This window comes from Carassius carassius, chromosome 27 (assembly GCF_963082965.1).
Source record: "Carassius carassius chromosome 27, fCarCar2.1, whole genome shotgun sequence".
In the NCBI taxonomy this organism is placed as follows: Eukaryota; Metazoa; Chordata; class Actinopteri; order Cypriniformes; family Cyprinidae; genus Carassius; species Carassius carassius.
Genome location: NC_081781.1, coordinates 23,598,907 through 23,626,385, shown reverse-complemented (window position 1 = coordinate 23,626,385; position 27,479 = coordinate 23,598,907). Strand labels below are relative to the sequence as shown.

The window sequence follows — 27,479 nt, the reverse complement described above, 5'->3', positions numbered from 1 at the left end:
ATCTTTAAATGGGTAAGCATGGTGGTGTCCAGTAAGCGACCAACTATGGCAGCGATCCAACATGTCCTTGTATTGAATCAAAGACGGAGCCGGACTCGGAGCCGTTTAGTCCATGTCAGTTTTTTTATTCGGCAAAACTTAAGCCCTTTTGACATTTTGCCTGATGTGGCTATATTAAAAAAAATCCCCTCCCAAGACAACTCATTGTGGAGCAGCTGGACCTTCCCAGACCTGCGCTGGCCAGGCTAACGCGGCGGAATTCTGCTTTAAGCCCTGAAGCCCAGCGCTACTTTTTTTTTTTTTTTGCTACAGAGAGATTCATCGAGGTCGTGGGACAGGGCTACAGCCTAATCAAGACCTCTGTGTGGAAGTGCGTCCACACTGTCACCAACGCCCTTCTGCGCCATGCCGGGGATTGCATCCTGGTGGATGGCACTCATCCCTATCGCCAATCCATCAGTGAATGATCAGGCGTAGGCTACTTATCGCGAAAGGAAGACTCGGCCATAAATGTGCAGGTTATAGTGGACCATAGGGGTGTGATATCTTACCTGGTGGCAAGGTCCAGCAACACTTCAAGTTCCTCTGACGAGAGGCTTGGTGCCCTTTTTTACGTTGCTTTCCCAGCATATTTTGTATCTCTCTCTCTCTCTCTCTCTCTCTGTTCATTGTAGATAGGTTGCTTTTTATTAAAAACATAAACCAATTGCAATCAATACCGCATTAAACAGAAGTAACTGCAGCTGCTTGCCAATCAATTCTAATTGTAAAGTACCTTGCCATTAATATAAAAGTGTATTATATAATTTTTATAAGTCGTTAAACCCATGTCAAGAAGCGGCACAAGTGGCACAACGGGATAAGGAGGGTGGATGATTAGCGAGGGATACCCGGTTTGTCTTACCGTCACAACATATCGTGTGAACATTACTGACCCTTTGATAATTTAATTTATAGTCTATATTTTACTGATAACTTAAACTATGTTAAAATAAATGTTACTGGAATAATTTAAGGAATGTTTCATTTGCATAGAACGTGTTGTCTTTCTTAACGCTGTATTGCACCTTCGCGTAAAGGGGAAAATCGATTCATGAGCAATCGATGCCAACTAATTCAGCACCCTGACTTTGGACAGTGCTCTTGTAACGTCGGACGTAAGAGGCAGCGTGCTAAGAAGCTTCCTAAGGGACACTTCGGGGAACACACTTAGAAACATCAACAACTTTGGTAAGATAGATCTTTCGATGTCTTCTTAGCGCGCTAAGAGTGAACGTTAACGGGGAACCGGGCCCAGAATGGTATATTCTGAAAATTTAAACTAAAGAAATTATTGACGTGCCTCCGCATCCAAGGGACCGTCTGACAATTCCACTGACTGGGTTAAAAGGTCCAATGTGTTTTAATTAAAATTTTAAATAACACAGTCAAATTCTTAATCTTGTATTTCTCATAATGATTTTCTACAGGTGAGATTTTGCCAATACCTCCCTTCATATATTTACAGTATACAATTATTTACATATTAAAGATCCCTGGAAAGGGTTTTCATTTTTCCAACAGTTGTAGTACATTGCTAGATACAAGACTGACTTACTAGGGATGGGCGTTTTCCACAAATATCACATTCGAATATTTGAGCTCACAAAAAAAAGAATATTCGAATATTCGTTTATTTAAATTAAGTTTAATGAGTCAGACGATATTTTTCAGCAACATTTGTTTTCGTCATTTTGAACAAGCTTACACACAATAAGCTTGAACATTACACATTGTGTTTTTTAGCTGAAAACCTTTAACAATGCGTGCAAACAAATAAAAGTAGGCTACAGATTAAAAGAAAAAAATAATAATAATAAGTCAAGTCAATAATAAGTCTATTGTACACTTAACTTTTAAACCGTCAGCAAATCTTTTTTGCTTTTTTTCTATTGTTTTACATGTTCTTGTTAAGAAACACGGGCATGAAAACATGATCGGGGAAAGTCGGCTCCTTAGTCTGTTAACAATAAGGCCGGCCGCGGAGAAAACGCGCTCTGATGACAGACGTTTTCGGGACTCAAAAATAACGGTGTGCTAAGAGACTAAGTTTTGTGAAGCGCTTCGTGTTTTCATTTCACCACTGAATACGATCCTCATCTGGTGGAATACATGGCTCCAGCAAGAACTGTTCCCACTCGTCTCGGCTGGACTCTCTGTAATCATCGCTGGAGAACTGGCTCAGCCTTTTCCGACGAGTGGGCATTGCATCCTCTTCATCGTTGGTGGCGGCGGCTGCATCCACACCACTTGCATCAAGGAAAATGTTCTGATAATGTTAAAAAAAAGTGTTTTTTTCTTACTTCTCTCATGTTTTCATCGAGAAACCTGAGATGTTTGTGCCGATGGTCTAGGGCAGACGCGAGAAGAGGAGTTTTCACTGCATTCTCCAAGTTAGCGGTGTTTATTCGTTGCTTGAGAGATGCCGCAACAATGTTCTTGAATTCGGTCACTTTCTGTGATTCTCCACGGCATGTTTGAAGTAGAAGACCGCAGTTCTTAGGGGGCGTTCACATATCGCGTCTTTTGCATGCTCAAGTTCGTTATTTCCAATGTAGGAGCGCGGTATGCGCGCTCATAATGGAGGCGACGCGGTCGGGATGCGCACGCGGTCCGCACTGCATCGAGTTAAAAACATCTCAACTTTCAGGATGCCACAAGCCACCGCAGGTCATGTGACAAGAACTAAACATTCAGCTTCATCCTTTCCCTTAACAACGTTGAAAGCTCAGCCAAGATGAAGGAACAGCTGATCATAGCTGTATATGGATTGCCATTTTGAAATAAATTTAGTAGCAGAGCTACTGAAAGCGATTTTTTTTGTGCTACAAATCCATTTATCCTTTGCTGAGATTTCCGCGTCTTCATGGAGAGAGCGCGTCATTGTTGCTTAGCCTCAGGAGCGCTTCTGCCCGAGCGCTTTGGAAAGAAGGAGAAAGCGGCGCGCATAGCCTTTTCCACGCGTTATTAAGCGCGATATGTGAATGGCCCCTTATTAATTCATTAATTATTTTTTAAATAAATTAAATAAATAATTATATATATATAACATGCACTTTTTCTTGTTTCGTAACTTGCGGTCATATCCTCATCTGTCTGTATATAGTTTGCATCATCAGTAAGATGTGAGTTTGTCTTTTAATCGCTGTCACTGTTAGTGCGCTGAGCCACGTAATGTGTTTTCTTTTCTTTAACAGATTTCTGAGGGAAACCGCGTGAAACCTTGAGCGTTCGTTCATATTTTACATCTGCTTAACTGTCTATATAGTTTGCATAATCATCAATAAAATGTATTCTGAGATCTGAGGTCTTATATCACAGTATTAATCGATTGAGAAGCGTTACTCGTCATTGGGGAATCCTGGAGTGTGACGTGAGGGGATCCCCAGTATTACAGTTCAGCGACGCAAAAGCCATGACACAAAGTTAGGCAAACTAAACAACCGAAAGCAATATGTGTCTTCCTTAGATGTAATGTTAGTTCTGAAATTCAGCGTTGGGTAAAACACCATTATAATCTCCTTTGAATGTTGCTTACTTGGTAACAGCAAAGAGGTTGAAATAAACATACGCACAATCAGCTTTTCCACATGCCCCGATAACCAAACTTCTACTTAGCGCTTGCTTAATTTCTGCAGATCAGTTTTTGTAACTGTATTACCTAATCCACCTGTTGCTTTGGCCTTATTTAACAGCCGCTTGCACCACCTGCTGGTGAGCAACTGACAGCAGTTGGAGATTATGCCTCTGTGCTCTACTGCTATTCCTGCTGCTCCCGGATGTGAAAGGGCGAATTATCTGCCGAATTTTAACCACTGAATTTGTGGAAGCGAATTTGGAAAGTGAAATAAAATGGACCGAAATTTGCCTGTCGAATATTATACATCGTATTTTTTTTACCGATTTAATATTTTGGAAGTGAATTCTGGAATGTGAATATGAATTATTGATTTTTTAATTATGAAAAAGTGTGTGAAATATTTTTAATTTAAAAATTCACAGCTTAAACGAACAACTTTATTAAATTTCAGGACCTAAAGATGCAAGCCCTGGAAATACAAGGCATTAAAATGCAAGTACTGTTAATTCAATGCATTATTTTTTTCAGATAGTGCTATTCAGCATGCTTTTTTGTTTCAAAGACATAAGTCATTATTTTACTTCCATAGTAGTGGTGCATAGTTTGACGAAGCAGCAAAATGTGTGTACGTGTAAATAATTTATAATACTCAGAGTAATCTTTGATGACCCGCTGACCTTTAAGGACCACATTGCAAAAACTGCTCTATCATGCAGGGTTGCATTGCACAAATCAGAAAGATCCTAACGGAGCATGCTGGACAACTTATCATCACGCCCTTGTCATTTCTAGAATGGACAACTGCAGTGCTTTTCTGGCTGGACTTTCATCATGCACAATCAAACTTCTACAAATGATTCAGTCCACATCACACACTTCACTTTATCTACCGGTTGTGGCTCGGATCAAGTTCAAGAACATAGATGCTAGAATATAGAACAGCCACAGGTTCAGCGCCTTCCTACTTCCACCACTCTTATCTAGTATAAATCTCCTCCAGAGGCCTGAGGTCGGTCACTGAGCAACTCCTCATGGTATCATTAGAGAGGCACAAAATCACTTTCGTTCACCATTTCTAGCTGGTGGAATGATTTGCTTTTACTTTCATTAAACTTTACCTGTTCTAGCTTGTACTATTCTGAACAATGTCTGAAACTTAGTATTACAGGCATTTTATTTGCCTCTTTATATAGCTTTTTATATTCCTCTATTCAAAGTGTCTCAGTATTCACCTTGCAGTAAAATTCCTCAAAACAAACAAACAAACAAACAAAAAAACCCTACAGAGGTCTTCACAAAGCAGTTCTCCTCTGACCAGACAAAACCAGTAGTTCAATTCCAGGCTGCAGCAAAGTCAGATTGTGCAGAAGAATCATCTGTTTCCTGTGGTCTTGTCCTGGTGGTCCTCCGAGACAAGGTCTTTACAGGGGATCTGTATCTGGGGCTCATCTAGTTGTCCTGGTCTCCACTGTCTTTCAGGGATGTAGAGGTCCTCTTTAGGTGCTGATCCCACTATCTGAGCTGGATACGTACTGGAATTGGGTGACGGCAGTGACCATCTGATCTTCTAATGATGTAGCAAGTACATCGTGTGTTATGGGATGTGTTCCCAGTTCCAGTTTCCTAATTAATGCAGCCTTTAATGGATTTGACGTGTCCGACAGTTGATTTTGATATTCTAGGTATTATCAAATAACTAGACTTTTGAGAATGCAGTGGATGTGGAGGACTATAGTGCAATTAGAGCTTGTTTAAATACTGAGGTGCTAGACCATTCAGGGCTTTATAAGTAATAAGCAAAATTGTAAAACCTATACGATGTTTGATAGGGAGCCAGTGCAGTGTTCACAGAACCGGGCTAATATGGTCATACTTCCTGGTTTTAGTAAGAGCTCTAGCTGCTGCATTTTGGACTAGCTGTAGTTTGTTTACTAAGCGTGCAGAACAACCACCGAATAAATCATTACATTAATCTAACCTTGAGATCATAAATGCATGGATTAACATTTCTGCATTTGACATTGAGAGCATAGGTCTTAATTTGGATATATTTTTTAGATGGAAAAATGCAGTTTTACAAATGCTAGAAATGTGGCTTTCAAAAGAAAGACTGTTATCAAATAACATACCTAGTTTCCTAACTGATGACGAAGAATTGACAGAGCAGTCATCAAGTCTTAGACAGCGTTCTAGGTTATTACAGGCAGAGTTTTTAGGTCCTATAATTAACACCTCTGTTTTTTTTTTGTTTTTTTTTTCAGAATTTAGCAGTAAGAAATTACTCCTCATCCAGGTTTTTTCAAACGGGTATGTTTCTCCGGGCCTCGAAGAAATATAGAGCTGAGTATCATCAGCATAACAGTGAAAGCTAACAACATGCTTCCTGATGATATCTCCCATGGGTAATGTGTGAAAAGTAACGGCCTTAGTACTGAGCCTTGAGGTACTCCATACTGCACTTGTGATCGATACGATATCTCTTCATTCACAGCAACAAATTGATGGCAGTCAAGTATGATTTGAACCATGCTAATGCACTTTCATTAATGCCAGCAAAGTTTTCTAGTCTATTCAAGAGAATATTATGATCAATAGTGTCGAACACAGCACTAAGATCCAATAGCACTAATACAGAGACACGACCACAATCAGATGATAAGAGCAGGTTATTTGCAACTCTAAGGAAAGCAGTCTCAGTACTATGATACGGTCTAAATCCTGACTGGAAATCCTCACAGAAAACATTTTTCTCTAAGAAGGAATATAATTGTGTGGATACCACCTTTTCTAGTATCTTGGACAGAAAAGGAAGATCCAAGATCCATCTGTAATTAACTATTGGGGTTTAATAACAGGCAGTTTGAAGGTTTTGGGGACATACTGTATCCTTATTACAATTACGAATTAATAATAGTCATAAGAAGATCTATGACTTCTGGAAGCACCTCTTTTAGGAGCTACGATAACACGAAATTATCTTGTCTGCATTTTTCCCATAGTGCATCCTGCTGCCAGGTAAACAACACATATGCACCTAGGCAGGCCATCCACTTGATCTAAAAGAAAACATGATTCATCAGACCAGGCAACCTTCTTCCATTGCTGCATTGGTGTGACTTGCATTATTTTTTTAGGTACTAACCACGGCATACCAGAAACGCCATACAATAATAATAAAAATAATAATACATTTATTTTATATACCGCCTTTAAAAGTTGCTTTCTCCAGGCGCTGTACATGAAAGCTTACATAAAGGAAAACACAAAAATTACAAAACAATACAATAAAAACGAATCAAATAAAAGCATTACTGAAAAAGAATGTTTTGAGAAAAGTTTTAAAAAACAGCTAAAGAAGCAGCATCCCTAATGTCAGTTGGGAGAAAATTCCACAGTTTTGGAGCATACGTTAAAAAGGCCCCGTCACCCCTGGATCGCAACCGTGTTTTGGGAACAACTAAGAGACTGTGCAGAGCAGATCGTAAATTGCGAACTGACATATAAGGTGTTAAAAGATCTGCCAGATACTGTGGAGCGAGACCATGCAGAGCCTCATATGTAAGCATTAGGATTTAAAAAATCTATACAGAATTTAACAGGGAGCCAGTGTAACGTCTTTAGAGTTAGTGTATAAGGTCACCAGCCCTAACCCAAGTTAAAATTCTAGCTGCTGAATTCTGCCATTATTGCAGTGTGACGAGTGGGGCGGGGCCGAGAGCCTTGGGAACGGGGCGAGGCCGGTGGAGTGATTGGAAATGAGCGACACCTGTGCCACTCACCAGTCTCGCGTCCCACGGAGGAGATTGGAAGGATACAAAAGAGGAGCGACGACAGTGAAGGACGAGAGAGGACCAGGCCTGGATTTATTTTATGTTTTGATTTTGTTTGTGCACCGTTTTGTCTTTATTTTATTAATAAAATTAATTTTGATTGTCTGCCGGTTCCCGCCTCCTTCTTCCCACGAAAGAACTTTGTTACATGCAGTTTGTTAAGAAAGGATTTGGACACTCCAACAAGGAGAGCATTGCAATAATCAATTCATGAGAAAACAAAATAACAAAAAAAAAATTCAGCAAAAGAAAAGGACAACATAGGCCGAATACGTGCAATATTTTTAAGATGAAAAAAGGAGGTCTTTACCGTGTTCTTTACAAAAGGCTCGAATGACATGGTGTCATCAAAGATAACACCACATTTTTTTTGTTTACTTTAGTTTGTACCATCTACTGATAGATCTAAAGAAGCAGAATTTCGTAGTTGGCTGGGATAGCCAAGAAGCATAACTTCAGTATTAGAGCTATTTAGACACAGACATTTTTTAGACATCTACAGCTTAATCTCAGAAATACAGTTGGAAAGATGAGGGACATCCAACAAATTGACCAGGTTAAGAATGTATGTAAATTTGAGTATCATCAGCATAGAAGTGGTAGCTGAGGTTAAAGGATCTTAATAGCTGACCAAGAGGATTAATATAAATGCTAAAAAGCAGGGGACCAAGAACTGAGCCCTGTGGTACACTATTTGACTGCGACCCATAAAATATGACCTAAACCAATCTAGGGCAGTCCCAGATACATCAAAGACAGTTTACAGTCTATTAATTAAAAGCATGCGGTCAACACTGTCGAAGGCTGAACTAAGATCGAGTTAGACGAGAATGGAGAGCACCAGAATCAGAAGCTAACAGTAAGTAATTAACAACTTTAACCAAGGCTGTTTTTCAGTGCTGTGCAGTTTCCTAAAACCTGACTGAAGGGGCTCAAACTAATTATTGACCACTAAATGGTTGTGTAATTGAGACAAAACAACACCTTCTAAAATTTTATCAATAAATGGAAGATGAGAAATTAGACGAAAGTTACTGAGTACTATTTTGCTTTTTTTAATGTGGGAGCGACCGCACCAGTTTTAAGTGTTGTTGGCACAACACCAGTGCCCAAAGAGTCATTTATTATTGTGAGAAGAACTGGGCACAAGTAATCAAAACAGGATTTTAATAAACTAGAAGGCAGGGGATCAAGTATGCACATTGAAGCTTTCATACGAGATACCGGTGCATAAAGAGACTCAGATATATATATATATATATATATATATATATATATATGATAAACAATCATGGTCGCACCACTTAAGGGTCGTTCCAAACTAGGGTTGTGCCGATAGACGATAGTATCGTGTATCGACGATATAGTCAGAGATATTGACGATAACAGATGTCTCTGTTGATAGTCAAGACAATGTTAGATATTGCATGTGCGCAAATGAGGATTAGAGCCTGTAGTCGGTGAACAAGTTGTAACGTTTTGACTTGGATAACTCGTTAAATCAATGAAATGAAAGAGATAGAAAACAAGGAGTTGGTGTCCCGCACATTTAATGGCTGGTACATGGCAACGCGCTCTTCTCATACATGAGAGATTAACTCTTTCTTGGAGTTACAAATAAAGGCAAAATAATAACAAGGCGGCAGAGCGAATTTATCATCCATAGTGGTTTTCACATAGTCCTTCTACGTCGTCACCACATAGTGTGTGTTATAAGTTAAGTGTAATGTGATGCATGCAAAATCAATAGTTTTGGCCATTACAAAGTCTCCATCCACAAGCAGACATACATCGTCTGCAGCTATAAGGACTTTCATTGCACTTTAACAAGTAATCTGAAGGGCCTATATATGTGCAATATTTTAAAGAGTCCTCACTAACTGAGTTTAATGCCACAGTTATGTTAGAATGCATCTCATTCTTGTTTCTGTGACGGTGCGTCGGTCTCGGTCATGAGGCGCGCGGTCCGGAGCGCTGTATGACTGATGCATCAGTTCAATTCAACTTAACTCCAAATATCTCCAAATATAGTTCATGTTTTTAATTCTTTATATTTAACGTGTTTGTTTATGTCCAATATTAGTGTTAAACTGTTGGACTTTAAATGAAATCGACTATTGATTTTCACCGTTGACTGATTTTGCAGAACATTTAGACTGATAACTCCCGTGCGCAGATGCGGCAAATTTGTCTCAGGACGTGCGATATGACGGTTGCTTCTGACTATTTATGAACTAGCTGTTTTAAATAGTTATTTTTATATTTAACGTTAGTTTATCAGTAGGCCTATGTTTGAAAGTATTTTTTCGATTATTGTTGATTTCATTGGCTCTCTCTCGCGCACCTGCGCGGTTTAAAACACCAAATAGTTATGCTATGACAAGAACAAAGAGTCTCTCTCTTGCTCCACCCATGCACGATAATATTGTGTATCATCGATCTCACGGGCTGACGATATGACGATTTGAAAAATGACCATATCGCCCAACACGATTACAAACCAAAGTGCTCAAAACTGGCCACCTCAAAGGGCCCCTTCGGAATGAAGGATTTCAAAGAGTACAATTTATTGATAATTTATTGACACTTCGAGACCCCATGATCCTTTGTGCTGATTCTTTTCATGATCATGGCGCCTCCATGTGGGCATGGGATGATAACGCAGAAGGACACTTAAAGAAACAGTTGTTTGATCCCCTTTACACCCTTAAACCCTTCGAAGTTCTCATTCCGAAGGGTAAACACTTTAAAGGGAGTAGGTCATAGGGATGAACACGCAGGGAAAGTCACTCAGATCTTTTCACTTGACCATTTTTTTTTGCTTCCACCACATAAAATTCAAGAATGGACTGTTTACTTGCTGCTTAATATATATATAATATTCATAATATCCCATCTCTTGGCAGGTGCCATTATAACGATATAATCAAAGTTGTTTACTTCACCTGTCAGTGGTTTTAAGTTGATCTGTGTGCATGTATAGATCACAGTAATTAGAAAATTTCGACATCCAAGTAAACAATATTCAGCCCACTGGGCCTGCAGTAGAGTTTTGAGAGGGAAGCTTGTACACTATCTCTGCGTTTGCTAAAGCTGCTTTCATGTGTGGCTTACAGGTGGTTGGAACAAAGTGAAACATCATTATGCCATCAGATTGACATCAGCATAAGAGAAAGTCACTTCAGAGGATGAATAAGTATCATTTAAATAAAATGTTACAAAGAGAAACATTAATTTCTCATTGCTAAAGTCTTTCAATTAATTGTTCAAGGTAGGCGCATTTATAAAGTAAAAAAAAAATGATGCAAAAATATCTGCAGGTGAAGAGCCTTTTGTTTTAGAGCTCCCCAGCTATGATTTTGCCTCCCTTCTTACTGCAGGGGAGTTCATCCTGATTACTGGCATTAGACACACTCCCAAGTCTACAGTATATTACAGCATTCCTGTCCATTCAAGCATTCAGCTAGCTCTAGTGTGCGTATACACTCCCAAATAATTGGACTAGACTAGGTATCAAAGATATTAGTTTTGGTGAAATAAGATGCAGATGTCATTGAACACTGCATGCTTGTGATTTCTCTATAACACTATCACTGTCAATGTCTAAATGTAGCTGTGATTTAATGTTGAATCAATGTCAAGTGTAAGTGTTTTTAATTGTAATTTAATCAGCTAAATTTTGTTGCAGTTGAAAGAAAAATCTTAAATCTTATGTTATCATGTTGCAGTAAGAACCTCAGTCTTTATTGAAATTATAAGCAAAATGTAAATTAGAAGGAAGTGTCTAGACACATCTGATCATGTAGTATTGTGTAAATGCACATCTCTGATGATTTGGTGTTTTTTGTTTGTTTTTGTTTTGCCATGTTTTCTTTAGTTGTCTTGCTTTCATTTTGCTTTGCATTATTATTTTTTTGTTCTGTTCTGTCATGTTTTTTGTTTTATTTACTTTTTTGTTTATTTTCTTGGTTTTGTTTTGCTTTTTTTGCTTTTTATTGTTTTGTTTTTGTTTCTGTTCTGCCATGTCTTGTTTTGTTTAGTTTGAGTTCAATTGCCAAGTCAAAGTGCCTCATTATTTGTTTATAAAAATATTTATTAGTGAATTTACATAACAGGAGAATAAAGAAATGTGTTTTTTTCTTTCATCATTTCAGATGCATCTTCCACAGAGCAGCACGAGCTGTTCATGCAGAAACTACAGCAGTGCTGTGTAATGTTCGACTTTTATGACACAGTGACTGACCTAAAGGGCAAAGAGACCAAACGAGCCACTCTCAGTGAACTTGTGGATTATGTGTCCACTAACAGAGGAGTTCTGGTAGAGCCCGTCTATCCTGAGATCACCACCATGGTCAGCATTCATGTGATGTCCACCAAGCAACCCTTACGAAAAAGTAGTATACATCAAGTTTATTTTTAAGTATACTTTATGTAGCAAGTATACAAATATCAGTGTTCTAGTAGTATACATGGAGGTATATAGTTTCAGTACTCCTTGGGACTAAATTGGCCCACTTTCTAGTATATAAAATTGTACTTTTAAGTATACTTTAAGTATAACAGTAGCAAACTTTGAGTACACAACCAGTTTACCTCTATGTTTGTAGTTTGTACTGCAATTATACTAAAAGTGAACTTTTAGGTTTACTGATAGTTTACGAATTAAATACTTTGTACATGTTGAAGTATAGTCTCAGTAAACGACTAGTTTAGTAGTTTTATACTGCAAGTATACTCATAAGTTTATACTCGATCAACACCCCAAAGCTCGACTGTAATTATTACCTCCTCATCGGTCGAAATTTTATTCCATAACGTTACAGTTTTGATGCTGTTTCATGTCAGATGATCGTGTTACATGTGTTAGTATCTGGTGTTTCTTTTTTTCTTCTTCACTTGTTTTTTTTTTCTATTCTGTGCAGATGTGTACTAGCGCCCTCTAGCGTATAACAATGAAAACACAGATTCTAGGAGTATAGCTCAAATATATTTAGACTTTTTATAAGTCAAGTATACTTAAATGTCATTTTAAGTATATTTCTGAGGCTAAAAGCATACTTTCCTATTTTAGTTTAAAAGAAGTATACTAATAGCACACTTGAGTAAACATCTTTTTCGTAAGGGAATTTATCTGTTTTTAACAAAACTAGAAATCTCTTCCTTATTGTGAAAGTAAACTCTTAATCGTTTCTGTTTACAGGTTAGCACAAATATTTTCAGAGCGCTTCCACCCAGTGAAAACCCTGACTTTGACCCAGAAGAAGATGAACCTACTCTAGAAGCCTCTTGGCCACACATGCAGGTCAGCTCTCACATTTTATAGCTCATTGTTTGCTTATTTACAAATTATTTCTTAAGTAATATTATATTTAATTTACTTTATGCACAGCACAGCGTGTGTATAAATTAAACAAGTCTTTAAAAAAAAACTTTTGTTAAGGTTGTAGAGAGTACAATGTAGATATTATGTATGTATTTATTTATTTAAGCAAGCAAGCAAGCTATATGTTCTGATATTGTGTCTACATGTGTAAAGCATTAGAGAAATCGTCTTTTGTTTCTTTTTTGTTTTTGTTTTTTCAGTTGGTGTATGAGTTTTTCCTTCGATTCCTAGAAAATCCAGACTTCCAGCCAAGTACTGCAAAACGTTATATTGACCAGAAGTTTGTGCTACAGGTATATGAACTTTGATGAATTTTACTTCTATAAATATAATATAAAAAATTAAATCATTCATATTATTTTCCAAAAAAAATATTCTTTGCGAATAATAGTAATTATTTTGTTCTTATTATTTTTCTTGGCATTTGTCATTTTATTTTAAAGCAGCATAATCCTGTTGCATAAAATATTAATTATATATGTACAAAAAATGCTGTAATTAGAAAAAAATATTAATAATTGTTGTTATAAGCATGCATTTTTAACTGTTTAGTGAAAATAATCCCTAAAACACACTGATTTGGTATCCTCTGGCTTAAATAGGGACTAAAATAAAAGAATCTTATTTTACACAGTTTTGGTTCTGAAGTTAATTTGTCCTGTTTTAAAGATTTTCAGAAATGTGGAATCAAAAAGACAGATTACAAACATGCATTTTCTTTTAGGAGACAACTTTAATAGCAAAAATATTTAATATCGCTTCCCTGACTTACAGCTGAAGTGGTAAATATTTAGAAATAATGAAATTATGCGCTTGTTAGGCCTGGGCTCTTCCACTTTTTTTGGATCTGCCTCAGTCAGTGTCTGTTCCTGCGTGAAGCAGTGGGTCATCAGCTGTGTGTATCGACCCGGTCATTCCCCCTGAGCGCACTGAATGCTCTGGAATCTAGAGTCAGTGCAGAAGCGGGTAAAAGTGAGTTTCCATGATGCTAGCGTTTCCTGGGCTGCTTTAAATAGCGCCCTGATGTTTACACCACAGGAAGGAAAGAGGCAGCACTGTAGTCCAGGCCGGGATGAAGAACATAATGACAGACAGCAGACACATCTATCTATCTAGTGCTTTATTTTAGGGTGACAGAGCTATGGTCAGCTGGTCTTTTATACTATCTTACTCATAGTCATCTATTGAAATTAGCCCTGCATGTGGAGGATGAGCAATTTTAATCCTGTTTATATTCGGATTTAGAGTTACTAATGTTTTAGACATCATTAACTGTGTCATTAATGTGATTGAGGTTGGACTCATTTACTAATAATGTCATGTTGCATAAAGGCTGTTGTCAAATACATCAGTCATGGCAGGGATTCATTGTCTGGAGGCTAAAGGTAGCATTACATAACGCCGTCTAATGTGATGCTGCCAGATCAAACCACTCCATAAAACCTTCCATTAAGAGTCTCAGCTGGTTACAAATTGTATATCGCATGGCATTAAATATCTTCTTTTTTTTTTGGAAAATTAAAAAGCTTAACAAAAACAAGATGGTTATGTTATTTCAAGGTTGAAACCTCATACTGTAATAATGAAGTGAATTTTGTTTTCAGCTCTTAGAACTGTTTGACAGTGAAGATCCTCGAGAGAGAGAGTTTATAAAAACGATTCTGCATCGCATCTATGGGAAGTTTTTGGGTTTGCGTGCCTTTGTTCGGAAACAGATCAACAACATTTTTCTAAGGTAAGAAAACCCTCTTATATCTGTGTGCACTGCTATTCAAAAGTTGTTTGAAAGAAAGGAATACTTTGATTCGGCAAGGATGCACGAAATTAATAAATACATTTATCAAACGTGACCGCTGCGAGATTTGTCATTTTAGAACAGATTTCTATTTCAAAAGATGCTGTCCTTTAAACTTTATACTCCAATAATGATGATAATAATAAGAAGAAATGTTTCAGGATTTAATAATAATGATTTCTGAAGGACCATGGGACACTGAAGATTCTGAAAAAACAGCTTTGCATCACAGGAATATATTAGATTTGAAAGTATATTCAAATAAAAAAAAAAAACAGTTATTTTAAAATGTTATTGTTTTTACTTTATTTTTGATCTAATAAATAAAGCTGGGGAAATATGGGGAAAGAAAAATATATATAATTCTACATAATTCTGACTGGCTTATGAATTTCAACTAATGTACTGATAACTTAAAAAAAAACGTATTTAAGTTTATATATTGTAATTATATTAAATTATATTTGCATTATATCGTTATATTTTATGTGGAATGTAAATCATTCATATAATTTCCCAGATACATCTATGAAACGGGGCACTTTAATGGAGTTGCTGAGCTACTTGAGATTCTGGGCAGGTGAGTCTTAGCTTCGTTCTGTTCACAGAGATCATTTAATGGATAGCTGGGTAAAAGGTTATTTGGCAGCTGGTTTTGGTGTTGGCTGCCTGCAGTCCCCTAATGTTAAACAAGTCATCAGTTGTGCTGCTGGCTTTCTAATCGCAGTATCATCAATGGCTTTGCTCTGCCGCTGAAGGCTGAACACAAGCAGTTCCTCATGAAGATCCTCATTCCCCTGCACACTGCCAAAGGACTTGCGCTGTTCCACGCACAGGTAAACCATAAAGCCTGCTCTATCATATTTGATAAGTGAAAGTACGGTGGCCGAGAGAGCTCAACGAGCTGCAATTTAAGAAAACACATGCAAATTGAAAAAACACCAGCAAATAAAAAAAAAAACATCTTCATCAGTTTGACAACACAACACATGCATATAACGAAACCCGCTGCAAATCATCACAACACATGCATATAGCGAAACACACTGCAAATCCTCACAACAGATGCATATAGCGAAGCGCGCTGCAAATCATCACAACACATGCATATAGCGAAACGCGCTGCAAATCCTCACAACACATGCATATAGCGAAACACGCTGCAAATCCTCACAACAGATGCATATAACAAAACGCTCTGCAAATCATCACAACACATGCATATAACGAAACGCGTTGCACATCATCACAACACATGCATATAACAAAACACGCTGCAAAATCTCACAACACATGCATATAACAAAAAGCGCTGCAAATCATCACAACACATGCATATAATGAAACGCGCTGCAAAATCTCACAACACATGCATATAATGAAACGTGCTGCAAAATCTCACAACACATGCATATAACGAAACGCGCTGCAAATCATCACAACACATGCATATTGCGAAACACGCTGCAAATCATCACAACACATACATATAGCGAAACGAGCTGCAAATCCTCACAACACATGCATATAGCGAAACGCGCTGCAAATCATCACAACACATGCTTATAGCGAAACACGCTGCAAATCCTCACAACACATGCATATAGCGAAACGCGCTGCAAATCATCACAACACATGCATATTGCGAAACACGCTGCAAATCATCACAACACATACATATAGCGAAACGCGCTGCAAATCCTCACAACACATGCATATAGCGAAACGCGCTGCAAATCATCACAACACATGCATATAACAAAACGCTCTGCAAATCATCACAACACATGCATATAACAAAACGCTCTGCAAATCATCACAACACATGCATATAATGAAACGCGTTGCACATCATCACAACACATGCATATAACGAAACACGCTGCAAAATCTCACAACACATGCATATAACGAAACGCGCTGCAAATCATCACAACACATGCATATAATGAAACGCGCTGCAAAATCTCACAACACATGCATACCTGTATAACGAAATGCGCTGCAAATCCTCACAACACATGCATATTAAGAAACGCTGCAAATCCTCACAACACATGCATATAAGGAAACGCGCTGCAAATCCTCACAACACATGCATATTAAGAAATGTTGCAAATCCTCACAACACATGCATATAACGAAACGTGCTGCAAATCCTTCACAACACATGCATATAACGAAACGCGCTGCAAATCCTTCACAACACATGCATATAACAAAACACGCTGCAAATCCTTCACAACACATGCATATAACGAAACGTGCTGCAAATCATCACAACACATGCATATAACGAAACACGCTGCAAAATCTCACAACACATGCATATAACGAAACGCGCTGCAAATCATCACAACATGCATATAACGAAACACGTTGCAAAATCATCACAACACATGCATATAACGAAACGCGTTGCAAATCATCACAACACATGCATATAACGAAACACGCTGCAAAATCTCACAACACATGCATATTACGAAACACGCTGCAATATCTCACAACACATGCATATAACGAAACACGCTGCAATATCGCACAACACATGCATATAACGAAACACGCTGCAAAATCTCACAACACATGCATATAACGAAACACGCTGCAAAATCTCACAACACATGCATATAACGAAACGCTGCAAAATCTCACAACACATGCATATAACGAAACACGCTGCAAAATCTCACAACACATGCATTTAACGAAACACGCTGCAAAATCATCACAACACATGCATATAACGAAACGCGTTGCAAATCATCACAACACATGCATATAACGAAACGCGCTGCAAATCATCACAACACATGCATATAGCGAAACACGCTGCAAAATCTCACAACACATTCATATTAAGAAACGTTGCAAATCCTCACAACACATTCATATAAGGAAACGCGCTGCAAATCCTCACAACACATGCATATTAAGAAGCGCTGCAAATCCTTCACAACACATGCATATAACAAAACACACTGCAAATCCTTCACAACACATGCATATAACGAAACACGCTACAAATCATCACAACACATGCATATAACGAAACACGCTACAAATCATCACAACACATGCATATAGCGAAACACGCTACAAATCATCACAACACATGCATATAACGAAACACGCTACAAATCATCACAACACATGCATATAACGAAACGCGCTACAAATCATCACAACACATGCATATAACGAAACGCGCTACAAATCATCACAACACATGCATATAACGAAATGCGCTGCAAATCCTCACAACACATGCATATAACGAAACGCGCTACAAATCATCACAACACATGCATATAACGAAACGCGCTACAAATCATCACAACACATGCATATAACGAAACGCGCTGCAAATCCTCACAACACATGCATATAACGAAACACGCTGCAAAATCTCACAACACATGCATATAACGAAACGCGCTGCAAATCCTTCACAACACATGCATATAACGAAACGCGCTGCAAATCCTTCACAACACATGCATATAACAAAACACGCTGCAAATCCTTCACAACACATGCATATAACGAAACGTGCTGCAAATCATCACAACACATGCATATAACGAAACACGCTGCAAAATCTCACAACACATGCATATAACGAAACGCGCAGCAAATCATCACAACATGCATATAACGAAACACGCTGCAAAATCATCACAACACATGCATATAACGAAACGCGTTGCAAATCATCACAACACATGCATATAACGAAACACGCTGCAAAATCTCACAACACATGCATATTACGAAACACGCTGCAATATCTCACAACACATGCATATAACGAAACACGCTGCAATATCGCACAACACATGCATATAACGAAACACGCTGCAAAATCTCACAACACATGCATATAACGAAACACGCTGCAAAATCTCACAACACATGCATATAACGAAACGCTGCAAAATCTCACAACACATGCATATAACGAAACACGCTGCAAAATCTCACAACACATGCATTTAACGAAACACGCTGCAAAATCATCACAACACATGCATATAACGAAACGCATATAACGAAACACGCTGCAAAATCTCACAACACATGCATATAACGAAACACGCTGCAAAATCTCACAACACATGCATTTAACGAAACACGCTGCAAAATCATCACAACACATGCATATAACGAAACGCATATAACGAAACACGCTGCAAAATCTCACAACACATGCATATAACGAAACGCGCTGCAAATCATCACAACACATGCATATAGCGAAACACGCTGCAAAATCTCACAACACATTCATATTAAGAAACGTTGCAAATCCTCACAACACATGCATATAAGGAAACGCGCTGCAAATCCTCACAACACATGCATATTAAGAAGCGCTGCAAATCCTTCACAACACATGCATATAACAAAACACACTGCAAATCCTTCACAACACATGCATATAACGAAACACGCTACAAATCATCACAACACATGCATATAACGAAACACGCTACAAATCATCACAACACATGCATATAGCGAAACACGCTACAAATCATCACAACACATGCATATAACGAAACACGCTACAAATCATCACAACACATGAATATAGCGAAACACGCTACAAATCATCACAACACATGCATATAACGAAACACGCTACAAATCATCACAACACATGCATATAACGAAACGCGCTACAAATCATCACAACACATGCATATAACGAAACGCGCTACAAATCATCACAACACATGCATATAACGAAACACGCTACAAATCCTCACAACACATGCATATAACGAAACGCGCTACAAATCATCACAACACATGCATATAACAAAACGCGCTACAAATCATCACAACACATGCATATAACGAAACGCGCTGCAAATCCTCACAACACATGCATATAACGAAACGCGCTACAAATCATCACAACACATGCATATAACGAAACGCGCTACAAATCATCACAACACATGCATATAACGAAACGCGCTGCAAATCCTCACAACACATGCATATAACAAAACACGCTGCAAAATCTCACAACACATGCATATAACAAAACGCACTGCAAATCCTTCACAATGATTTTTAAAAAGTAAACTTAAGGACAACTTCTGTATTGTCAGTAATATTTTAAGATCTAAAACTTTCTGAAATATGATGGTGTATCCATACATCATTTAAAAAGGGGGGGGGGGGGGCTAATTCCCCTCCTGCAACTGTATTTAGTTTTTACAGTCATTTTTACAGTTTTTTACAGTCATGAAAAATGTTATAGCCAGTGAAATTCATCCGGTGATTGTACATCTTTTTTCCTATTCATAAGCAATGCTGATAAGAAAATATTTGGCAGGTGGATTATGTTTGCACAAACCATCTCTTGTTTAGCATCTACTGTTCTCCCTGTTGTGTTTCAGCTGGCCTACTGTGTTGTTCAGTTCTCAGAAAAGGACCCGACCCTCACTGAAGTGGTACTGCTCACCTCACCTCACCCTCACACCGTCCCATTTCAGTGTATTTGAGCCAACGACACACTTAGCTTTACAACTGCACTCTTGAAAGCTTATTTCTTCAGCACTTCGATGATGTGTCACATATGTATATGTAAATACAGTACTAATGGACTAATTTGAGTTCCAGTGCACTTATTACAGAGAAGATCCCTCTGGAGTAACTTCAAGTTAAATGCCTTTATCAAGGCCGCAATTGTGAATGTTAAACCCCTCCAGCAACAATTTATGAACTTATGAACTATACCAGATATTAAAGCACTAGGCTGTGGCACCATGAGAGCAAGTCCCTCAGACAGAGTTTGAAGATTTATCCAACGTGCATCTTTTCTGTTTCCTCTTAGGTGGTTCGTGGCCTTCTTAAATTTTGGCCTAAGACATGTAGTCAGAAAGAGGTAATCTGTCTGATTATTTATGGGCCAGTCGTCACAAAAACTAACAAATGCATTATGAGTGGCAATGTGATAGCTGTTCTCTTTTGTCTACTTCATTTGCCGACTGAGATGTCTGATGAGCGTCTCTGCTCTGTTAGGTCATGTTTCTGGGGGAAATTGAAGAGATCCTGGACGTTATCGAACCTACGCAGTTCAAGAAGATTCAGGAGCCTTTATTTAAGCAGATCTCTAAATGTGTAGCCAGCCCTCATTTTCAGGTAGAGTGTAGTAGTATCTGAGCAGAGTCTTTAATCACAGCTTGTAGGGAAACAACAGCTGGTTACAAATGCAGTTTCCAATTACTTTAATATAGAATCAAATCCATGCCACATACAGTAGATTTCCTAAATAAATAGACAATTGCAATAAAGATAATTAATTGCAAAAAGTCAATGACCTGCTATAATAGAAGCTTTTGAATAAAATGTTGAAAACAGTCGTGCTGTTTAATATTGACAGGATTCTTTGAAAGCAAAGTTATAGCATTTATTTAAAACATGAATCATTTGTAACAGTATGAATGTTACCTTTACTGTCACTTTGAATCAGTTAAATGTGTCTTTGCTGAATAAAAGTGTTCATTTCCTTAGGTTTTGAAGGGTAGTTTCATTATCTCTGATATTTGCAGGTCGCGGAGCGAGCGCTGTACTACTGGAACAATGAATACATTTTGAGTCTAATCGAGGAAAATAATGCCAAAATCCTTCCCATCATGTTTGGAAACCTGTACCGGATCTCCAAAGAACACTGGAACCCGTATGTTGAGGATATTTCGTTTGATAATTTCCACATTTTATTTAAGGAATCATTAGTTACCTTCATTCCCAAACCCTTACTGACAAAAAAAAATAGACATTTTAATGAATGTACTAGTAGCTCTTTAAATGCAGTTTTGAAACCATTTTATTCAACTTACTGAAGAAATGACATGTAGTTACTCTCTTTTAATTGTTTCAGGACGATCGTTGCCCTGGTGTACAATGTATTAAAAACACTGATGGAGATGAACAGCAAGCTGTTCGATGAGCTGACGGCCTCTTACAAATGTGACAGACAGAGGTGAGATCACGTCTTTGCTCTTCTCGTTTAGTCTAAAACGACACGGCTCATGATCGCCATCACCTCTGTCCTCAGAGAGAAGAAGAAAGAGCAGGAACGGGAGGAACTGTGGAGGAAACTGGATGAACTCAGAAGTCAGGAGACATCAGCCCTCCAGAATAACAGGCATGAGATCCAGTTCACTTACAACAACAACAACAACAAGCTTCACCGTGAGGATGAAAACCCAGCAGCAGCCATCACCTGGGCCAAATGACACTGCCCTCTTTCTTCTTTTCTCAGTATTACAGATGTAAACCGATGTAGAGAGCAGTAAGGATATGGACCTTCAGCAATAATCACTTTTGAGGGAGATATTTTTTTTTTTTTTTAAAGCCTATGTAAAATGAAATCGAAATGCTATTTTCTCCTGCTAAAGGGTCATCTATTTTGTGTATGTAAAAGTGTGGTTATTGTAAGTAATGAAAGTGAGATCACATTTGCTCTTTGGTGAATTTTCACTAGCGAAATTGAGAAATTTCAATAGAAATCCAAGTGATCTGGAATTTTGTGTATTGATGAAAGTTTTCCCAGCAGATTTGGCAATGGGTTCAGGTTGGTCACGTGGAGTCACCACACTGACCAATAGAAAACTGCTTACTTAAAAAAAAAAAGAAAAAAAAAATAGTCTGCACACTACTGCCAACAGACCTTTTCTCTGAAACTTTACTAATGTGACTGCAGTTATCATCAGTATATATGCCTGAAACTGTAATTACAATAAACGTACATCTTGAATAATATATCTAGAAAGAATGTATTTTTAACTATTGCTTCTAGTTTTTACTAGAAAAGGACAAAAATACTGAGAAGAGAAAATATTTGTGGCGGCGAAGGCTATATTGAGACATGAGCAAACTTTAAAAATGAAATGTTTCAGACCAAAAAAAAAAAGCAAAAGCAAACACTACCATGAATTTGAAATGTATTTTACCATAAATGTGACCCGAGCTGAATATTAACATTTGATGCATGATATGTAAGTTCTGTTCAATGGAAGTGTCAAAAATTAGCCTTAGAAATGCAAGAAGTGAAGCACAAATGTAGTGAACCTGGTCAGAAAGCCCTGTCCATGTTGTTCTCATAATACCAGCTTTTAAATACTATATTTTATTAAAAACTCATTGCTTTCTGTGTCATCCGCATCCACTGACTATGCATTTTGCAGATTGGGATTAAAACAAATAGACCATTCTTAGACGTAACTTATCTCAGGGATAACTAATGCTCCCCACATGTTACAGAACGCTGACGAAGGGGTTTTGTAGTTCTTTATTTTCTCAAAAATAGAAGAAGAAAAAATTGTAATATGTTTAAAGAACCGATAGATATTATAAACGAGACTCGCTGACATTCCTTTATTGTTTTGCTTCAACCAAAAATGGTCTCATCGCTATGCAGTTATGTTTTCATGAGATTTCCTGTGAGAATGTGTAAAATAACCTTGTTGTTATGTGCTTTCCTGCATTAAAATGCCAGGCTGATGTTTATTTTTTCCACGTCATATTATTGGTCTGTAAACGATATACTGCTTTCATATAGTAATTACAGAATACAGATGTGAATGCAGATTTAATATGATTAAAACAAGGTGACATGGTGTAAAGTTTGAATCTGTTTGAAGAAGTAAAGTGATGGGTCACATGCCTGATGTAAACAGATGTTACACAGTTGATATACCCGCTGCACATACAGTTTCTATTTTGATTATTTTCAGATTTGATGAATATAAAATCAATGATGTTAAAAATAAAATGCCCTGTTAATTAAAAGCGAACCGATTTCTAAACTAAATGTGTTTGTAGCATAGACTTTTTTTAGCAGATATCTTTTATTTTTCATTTATTTCATTGAACTCATTTCTGATTCAGTGTTAGCGATAGGTGGACAGATAGCATTTATATTTGTTGTCCTGCAGCAGATGCACAAACTTGGCCACTTCAGACGTTTCCATCCAACTGTGTGTATTGTGAATCCTCCAGGTTCTGCACATTTTTTTTTGGTTTTCCAGTATCTTCTTCACATTTGAGCTCTTCCAAACGGTGGCTATGTGATGTTAAGAACAACCGAGGGACTCGGGACTCTTACAAAAATTGCAAATGAACATTTAAAGTGTCTACATTTTTGAATAGTTAACCCAAAATGAAAATTCGCTGACAGTGTACTCACCCTCAGGACATCCAAGATGTAGATGAGTTTGTTTCTTCATCAGAACAGATTTGGAGAAATGTAGCATTAAATCGCTTGCTCACCGAAGGATGTTCTGCAGTGAATGGGTGCCGTCAGAATGAGAGTCCAAACAGCTAATAGAAACATCACAATACAAACCACTCCAGTCCATCGGTTAACATCTTATGAAGTGAAAAGCTGCAAGTTAGTAAGAAACAGATCCATTACGAAGACTTTTTTAAACTTCAAACCATTGCTTTCAGTTGCAATGAGTCTATAATCCACAACATTCCCTGAATAGCATGCAATATTATAATATGCTGTCTTTTATATAGAGTTTCTTGACTATTTGACCCTTTTTTTTTCACTATAATTTCATAATGAACCAAACACTCAATAAGTTTGGATGAAAAAAATCCCGGAACAGAGTTTGTGTTCTGTGCAGTTCATGGTTTAGTTTTAAATGAAGGCACAGTCTCAGAAACTGTCCCTGGAGCGACACCCTTTCAGAAAAGTATTAATATGTACCTTTAAGGTATTACTATGCTCGAAAGGTTTATGTCATTCTTCCCAGTGTACAGTAGTCTCTACAGGACACTGTTTCTCCAGACTTCTGTTCTCTAACTTGTCCAGAAGGTGGCATCTCTAACCTGCTTGTGTGTCCACTCCACATGATGGGGTTTCAGGAAAGTATAGTAATAGTTACAGTACAGAATAATGATACTGGACGCTCCCAGTTCCGACATATTTTAGATGCTTTAACTTGTTACCATTTTTTTTTTTAGTTTTTCACCACATTTTGATTTCACTAGTTCATTTCAGTGGTGTTGTGTGATCAATTTAAATTTGATAGCAATTATGAATTATTACAGCTGCAATTAGTAAAATGCTGCAAATGGGTTTTAGATTTTTATGTTCATTTTTTCATTTGTTAGTTAGTTAGGTAACCCTGCTTTAAATATGTTTTATTTTATTTATGTATTTATTTTTAGCACCTCTTGAGTTCCTCAGTAGCAAAATGTGTCCCTAGACCACACAACCAGTCTTAAGTCTTAATTTTTAGATATTGAGATTTATACATAATATGAAAACTGAATAAATAAGCTTTCAGTTGGTTTATGGTCTGTTATGATCAGACAATATTTGGTCGAGATACAACTATTTGGAAATCTGGAATCTGAGGGTGCAAAAAAATCTAAATACTGAGAAAATCACCTTTAAAAAGATCAAAATAAATTCTAAGCAATACATATTGCTACTCTAAAATTAGGTTTTGATATTTTTACAGTTGGAAATATGATCTTTAATTAATATCCTAATGATTTTTGGCATAAAAGAAAAATCGATAATTTTGACCCATAGTAATTTTTTTTTTTTTTTGGCTATTGCAAAAAATATACCCCAGCGATTTAAGACTGGTTTTGTGCTCCAGGTTCACAAATTTTCAAAGACAAATTGTCATTTCTGTATTTTACATTTACATTTAACTTCTGTATTTTACTATTCATAATTTTCTTTAAAGTGATTAAACCAATTGGCAAAAATATAAGAGAAAAACATTCATTTCAAACAGTCTTTTTTTTTTTTTTACTGTAAAATTCTGCCCATTTTTGTATCATATTATATAAGTAGCTGTATTTATTTTATATTATAGTGGCATTTACAGTATATTTGAATTGGCAGGGATCTGCGTGTCAAGTATATGAAGTGAAGGACAGTCAGGACCCCTGTGAGTCAGCAGACGTCATCCAGTCCCCTCAGAGTCACTATATTAATGCTTCCAGGAACCCCATTCCTTTCAATTAACCTTTCGCTTTAGACCACTGACGCAAATGCAGGCAAGATGAGAGGAGATCTGAATGTCTCATCGAGGTTTGTTTGTAATAAAAAGCAATGAAATCCAACTGTAATTAATCCTATGTTAACGTCAGATTTGACATGTCTTGGAAATGACACAAGTCTCTATTTGCAGTCTTAATATGGTAGGCAATAGATATTTAGGGCTATGTTATTTTTCCTCTATTCGTCTCGTTCTCACTGCAGTCTATTTATGTATTCGTACAGCTTGCCTTTTTTGTTCTTGGTCTTTTAATAGTGCCATAAATTCTGTTTGTAGAGACAGGCCTGAAGCTGCAGTGACCGAAAAGCAGCGATTGAAAGGAGAGACTGTCACTTGAAGATTTCCTTCTACTATCTGTAAGTGAGACTCAAATATCCTTTTTTGGAAGCGTACTCCCAGATGGTCACTTGATTTCTAGCAGCACACCTGCTGCACCTTCTGCTGATTTCTAAGCTTGTAGATCTCTGGCAGTGATTGGTCGATCATGATCTGCTGGTGAGCCGCATGAGGACCCTCGTTCATACTGGTCCCAGTCATATGGAGCACAACGCCTTTCTTAATGACAGTTGATCAATCAGTCATATTTATTTCTTTACGTTTTATTAAAACGGGAGCTGGTTTTGGTAAAAACAAACATACTGTATCCAGTACGATCAAATGCCTATAAACTGAAAGAGAAATTGGAGGGACATATATCATTTAAATAAATATTAATTTAATTGAATGGTCACTGATCCCCATTTTTGGGGATCACTGACTTTCATTTGAACACTAATAATATTTTTTATGAAAATAAATAATAATAATAATAAAATAATAATAATATTAATTAAAAATAAATATAATTAATTATCTAAATAAATTTTTTTTTATTTTTTATTTAATTATTTGTTTGTTTGTTTGTTGATATTTTGTATTACATTCAATATTGCACCACTAATAAGAAAATTACATTCATAGTTGACAAAATAATAAAAATAAATGAATAAATAATAATAATAATAATAATAATTTAATTAAAAAGAAATGTAATTAACTAGCTAAATAAATAATAATAATTATTATTATTATTATGCCATTCATTATTTAACCATTAAGAACAAATAGAAAATAATAAACAAACAAATAAATAAATAAAAAGGAATGTCCTATAGAAAAATTGAATAAACCATCAATAAGCTTGTCACGGCTTACGCTGCTGGAAGGAACACCGAGCCGAGGGATAAACGAAACAAGGATTTATTAAAGCAAACATAGGCAAGGTAAGTGGCAAATAACAGGTGGCAAGTGGCAAGTGGCAGGTAACAAGTAGACAAGTTGACAAGTAGACAGGTAGACGAGTAGACCCGACAAAACAGAACTGAAAGGACAAGGCTTTTATACAAACGATAATTGGGAAAACACAGGTGGATGGCATGACTTAATTAACAGGGGAAAACACAGGTGGATGGCATGACTTAATTAACAGGGACAAAAAACACACAAAACGAGTCCAGGTGTGTGACAGTACTCCCCCCTCCCGGTAGGTGCGTCCTCGCACCGTAGAAACAACAAAGGGAGGCCAGCAGACAGGGACCACAGAGGAAGGAGCCAGGGAGGAGATGACGGAGGGAGGAGCCAGGGAGGAGACAGGAAGGATCTGAAGCAGGAGGTACCCAGCAGGACCCAGGCCACAGCCATAACGGCCCAAGGTGGGGCCGACGGTGGAAGGAGCCATGGAGGAGGAATAGTCACCGACTCCAGGGACTCGACCCACGGCAACGGAGCAAGTGGAGGAGGAGCCCGAGGCGGAGACGGAGAG

The 27,479-nt window shown here is 37.4% G+C and overlaps 1 protein-coding gene across 1 annotated transcript in view; it reads left to right on the top strand.

Annotated features, from left to right (window-relative positions):
* The window catches only part of ppp2r5a (protein phosphatase 2, regulatory subunit B', alpha isoform), a 30,172-nt gene extending 6,897 nt beyond the window's left edge, over window positions 1–23,275 (top strand). Inside the window, exons 2-13 of the mRNA XM_059513192.1 lie at window positions 11,604–11,800; window positions 12,650–12,751; window positions 13,033–13,125; window positions 14,437–14,567; window positions 15,148–15,207; window positions 15,355–15,463; window positions 20,045–20,098; window positions 20,482–20,532; window positions 20,670–20,789; window positions 21,200–21,327; window positions 21,529–21,630; window positions 21,706–23,275. Coding sequence (XP_059369175.1) covers window positions 11,604–11,800; window positions 12,650–12,751; window positions 13,033–13,125; window positions 14,437–14,567; window positions 15,148–15,207; window positions 15,355–15,463; window positions 20,045–20,098; window positions 20,482–20,532; window positions 20,670–20,789; window positions 21,200–21,327; window positions 21,529–21,630; window positions 21,706–21,886 — 1,328 coding nt within the window. The 3' untranslated portion in view covers window positions 21,887–23,275. The remainder of the gene's footprint in view (window positions 1–11,603; window positions 11,801–12,649; window positions 12,752–13,032; window positions 13,126–14,436; window positions 14,568–15,147; window positions 15,208–15,354; window positions 15,464–20,044; window positions 20,099–20,481; window positions 20,533–20,669; window positions 20,790–21,199; window positions 21,328–21,528; window positions 21,631–21,705) is intronic.
* Window positions 23,276–27,479: the final 4,204 nt, after the last annotated feature.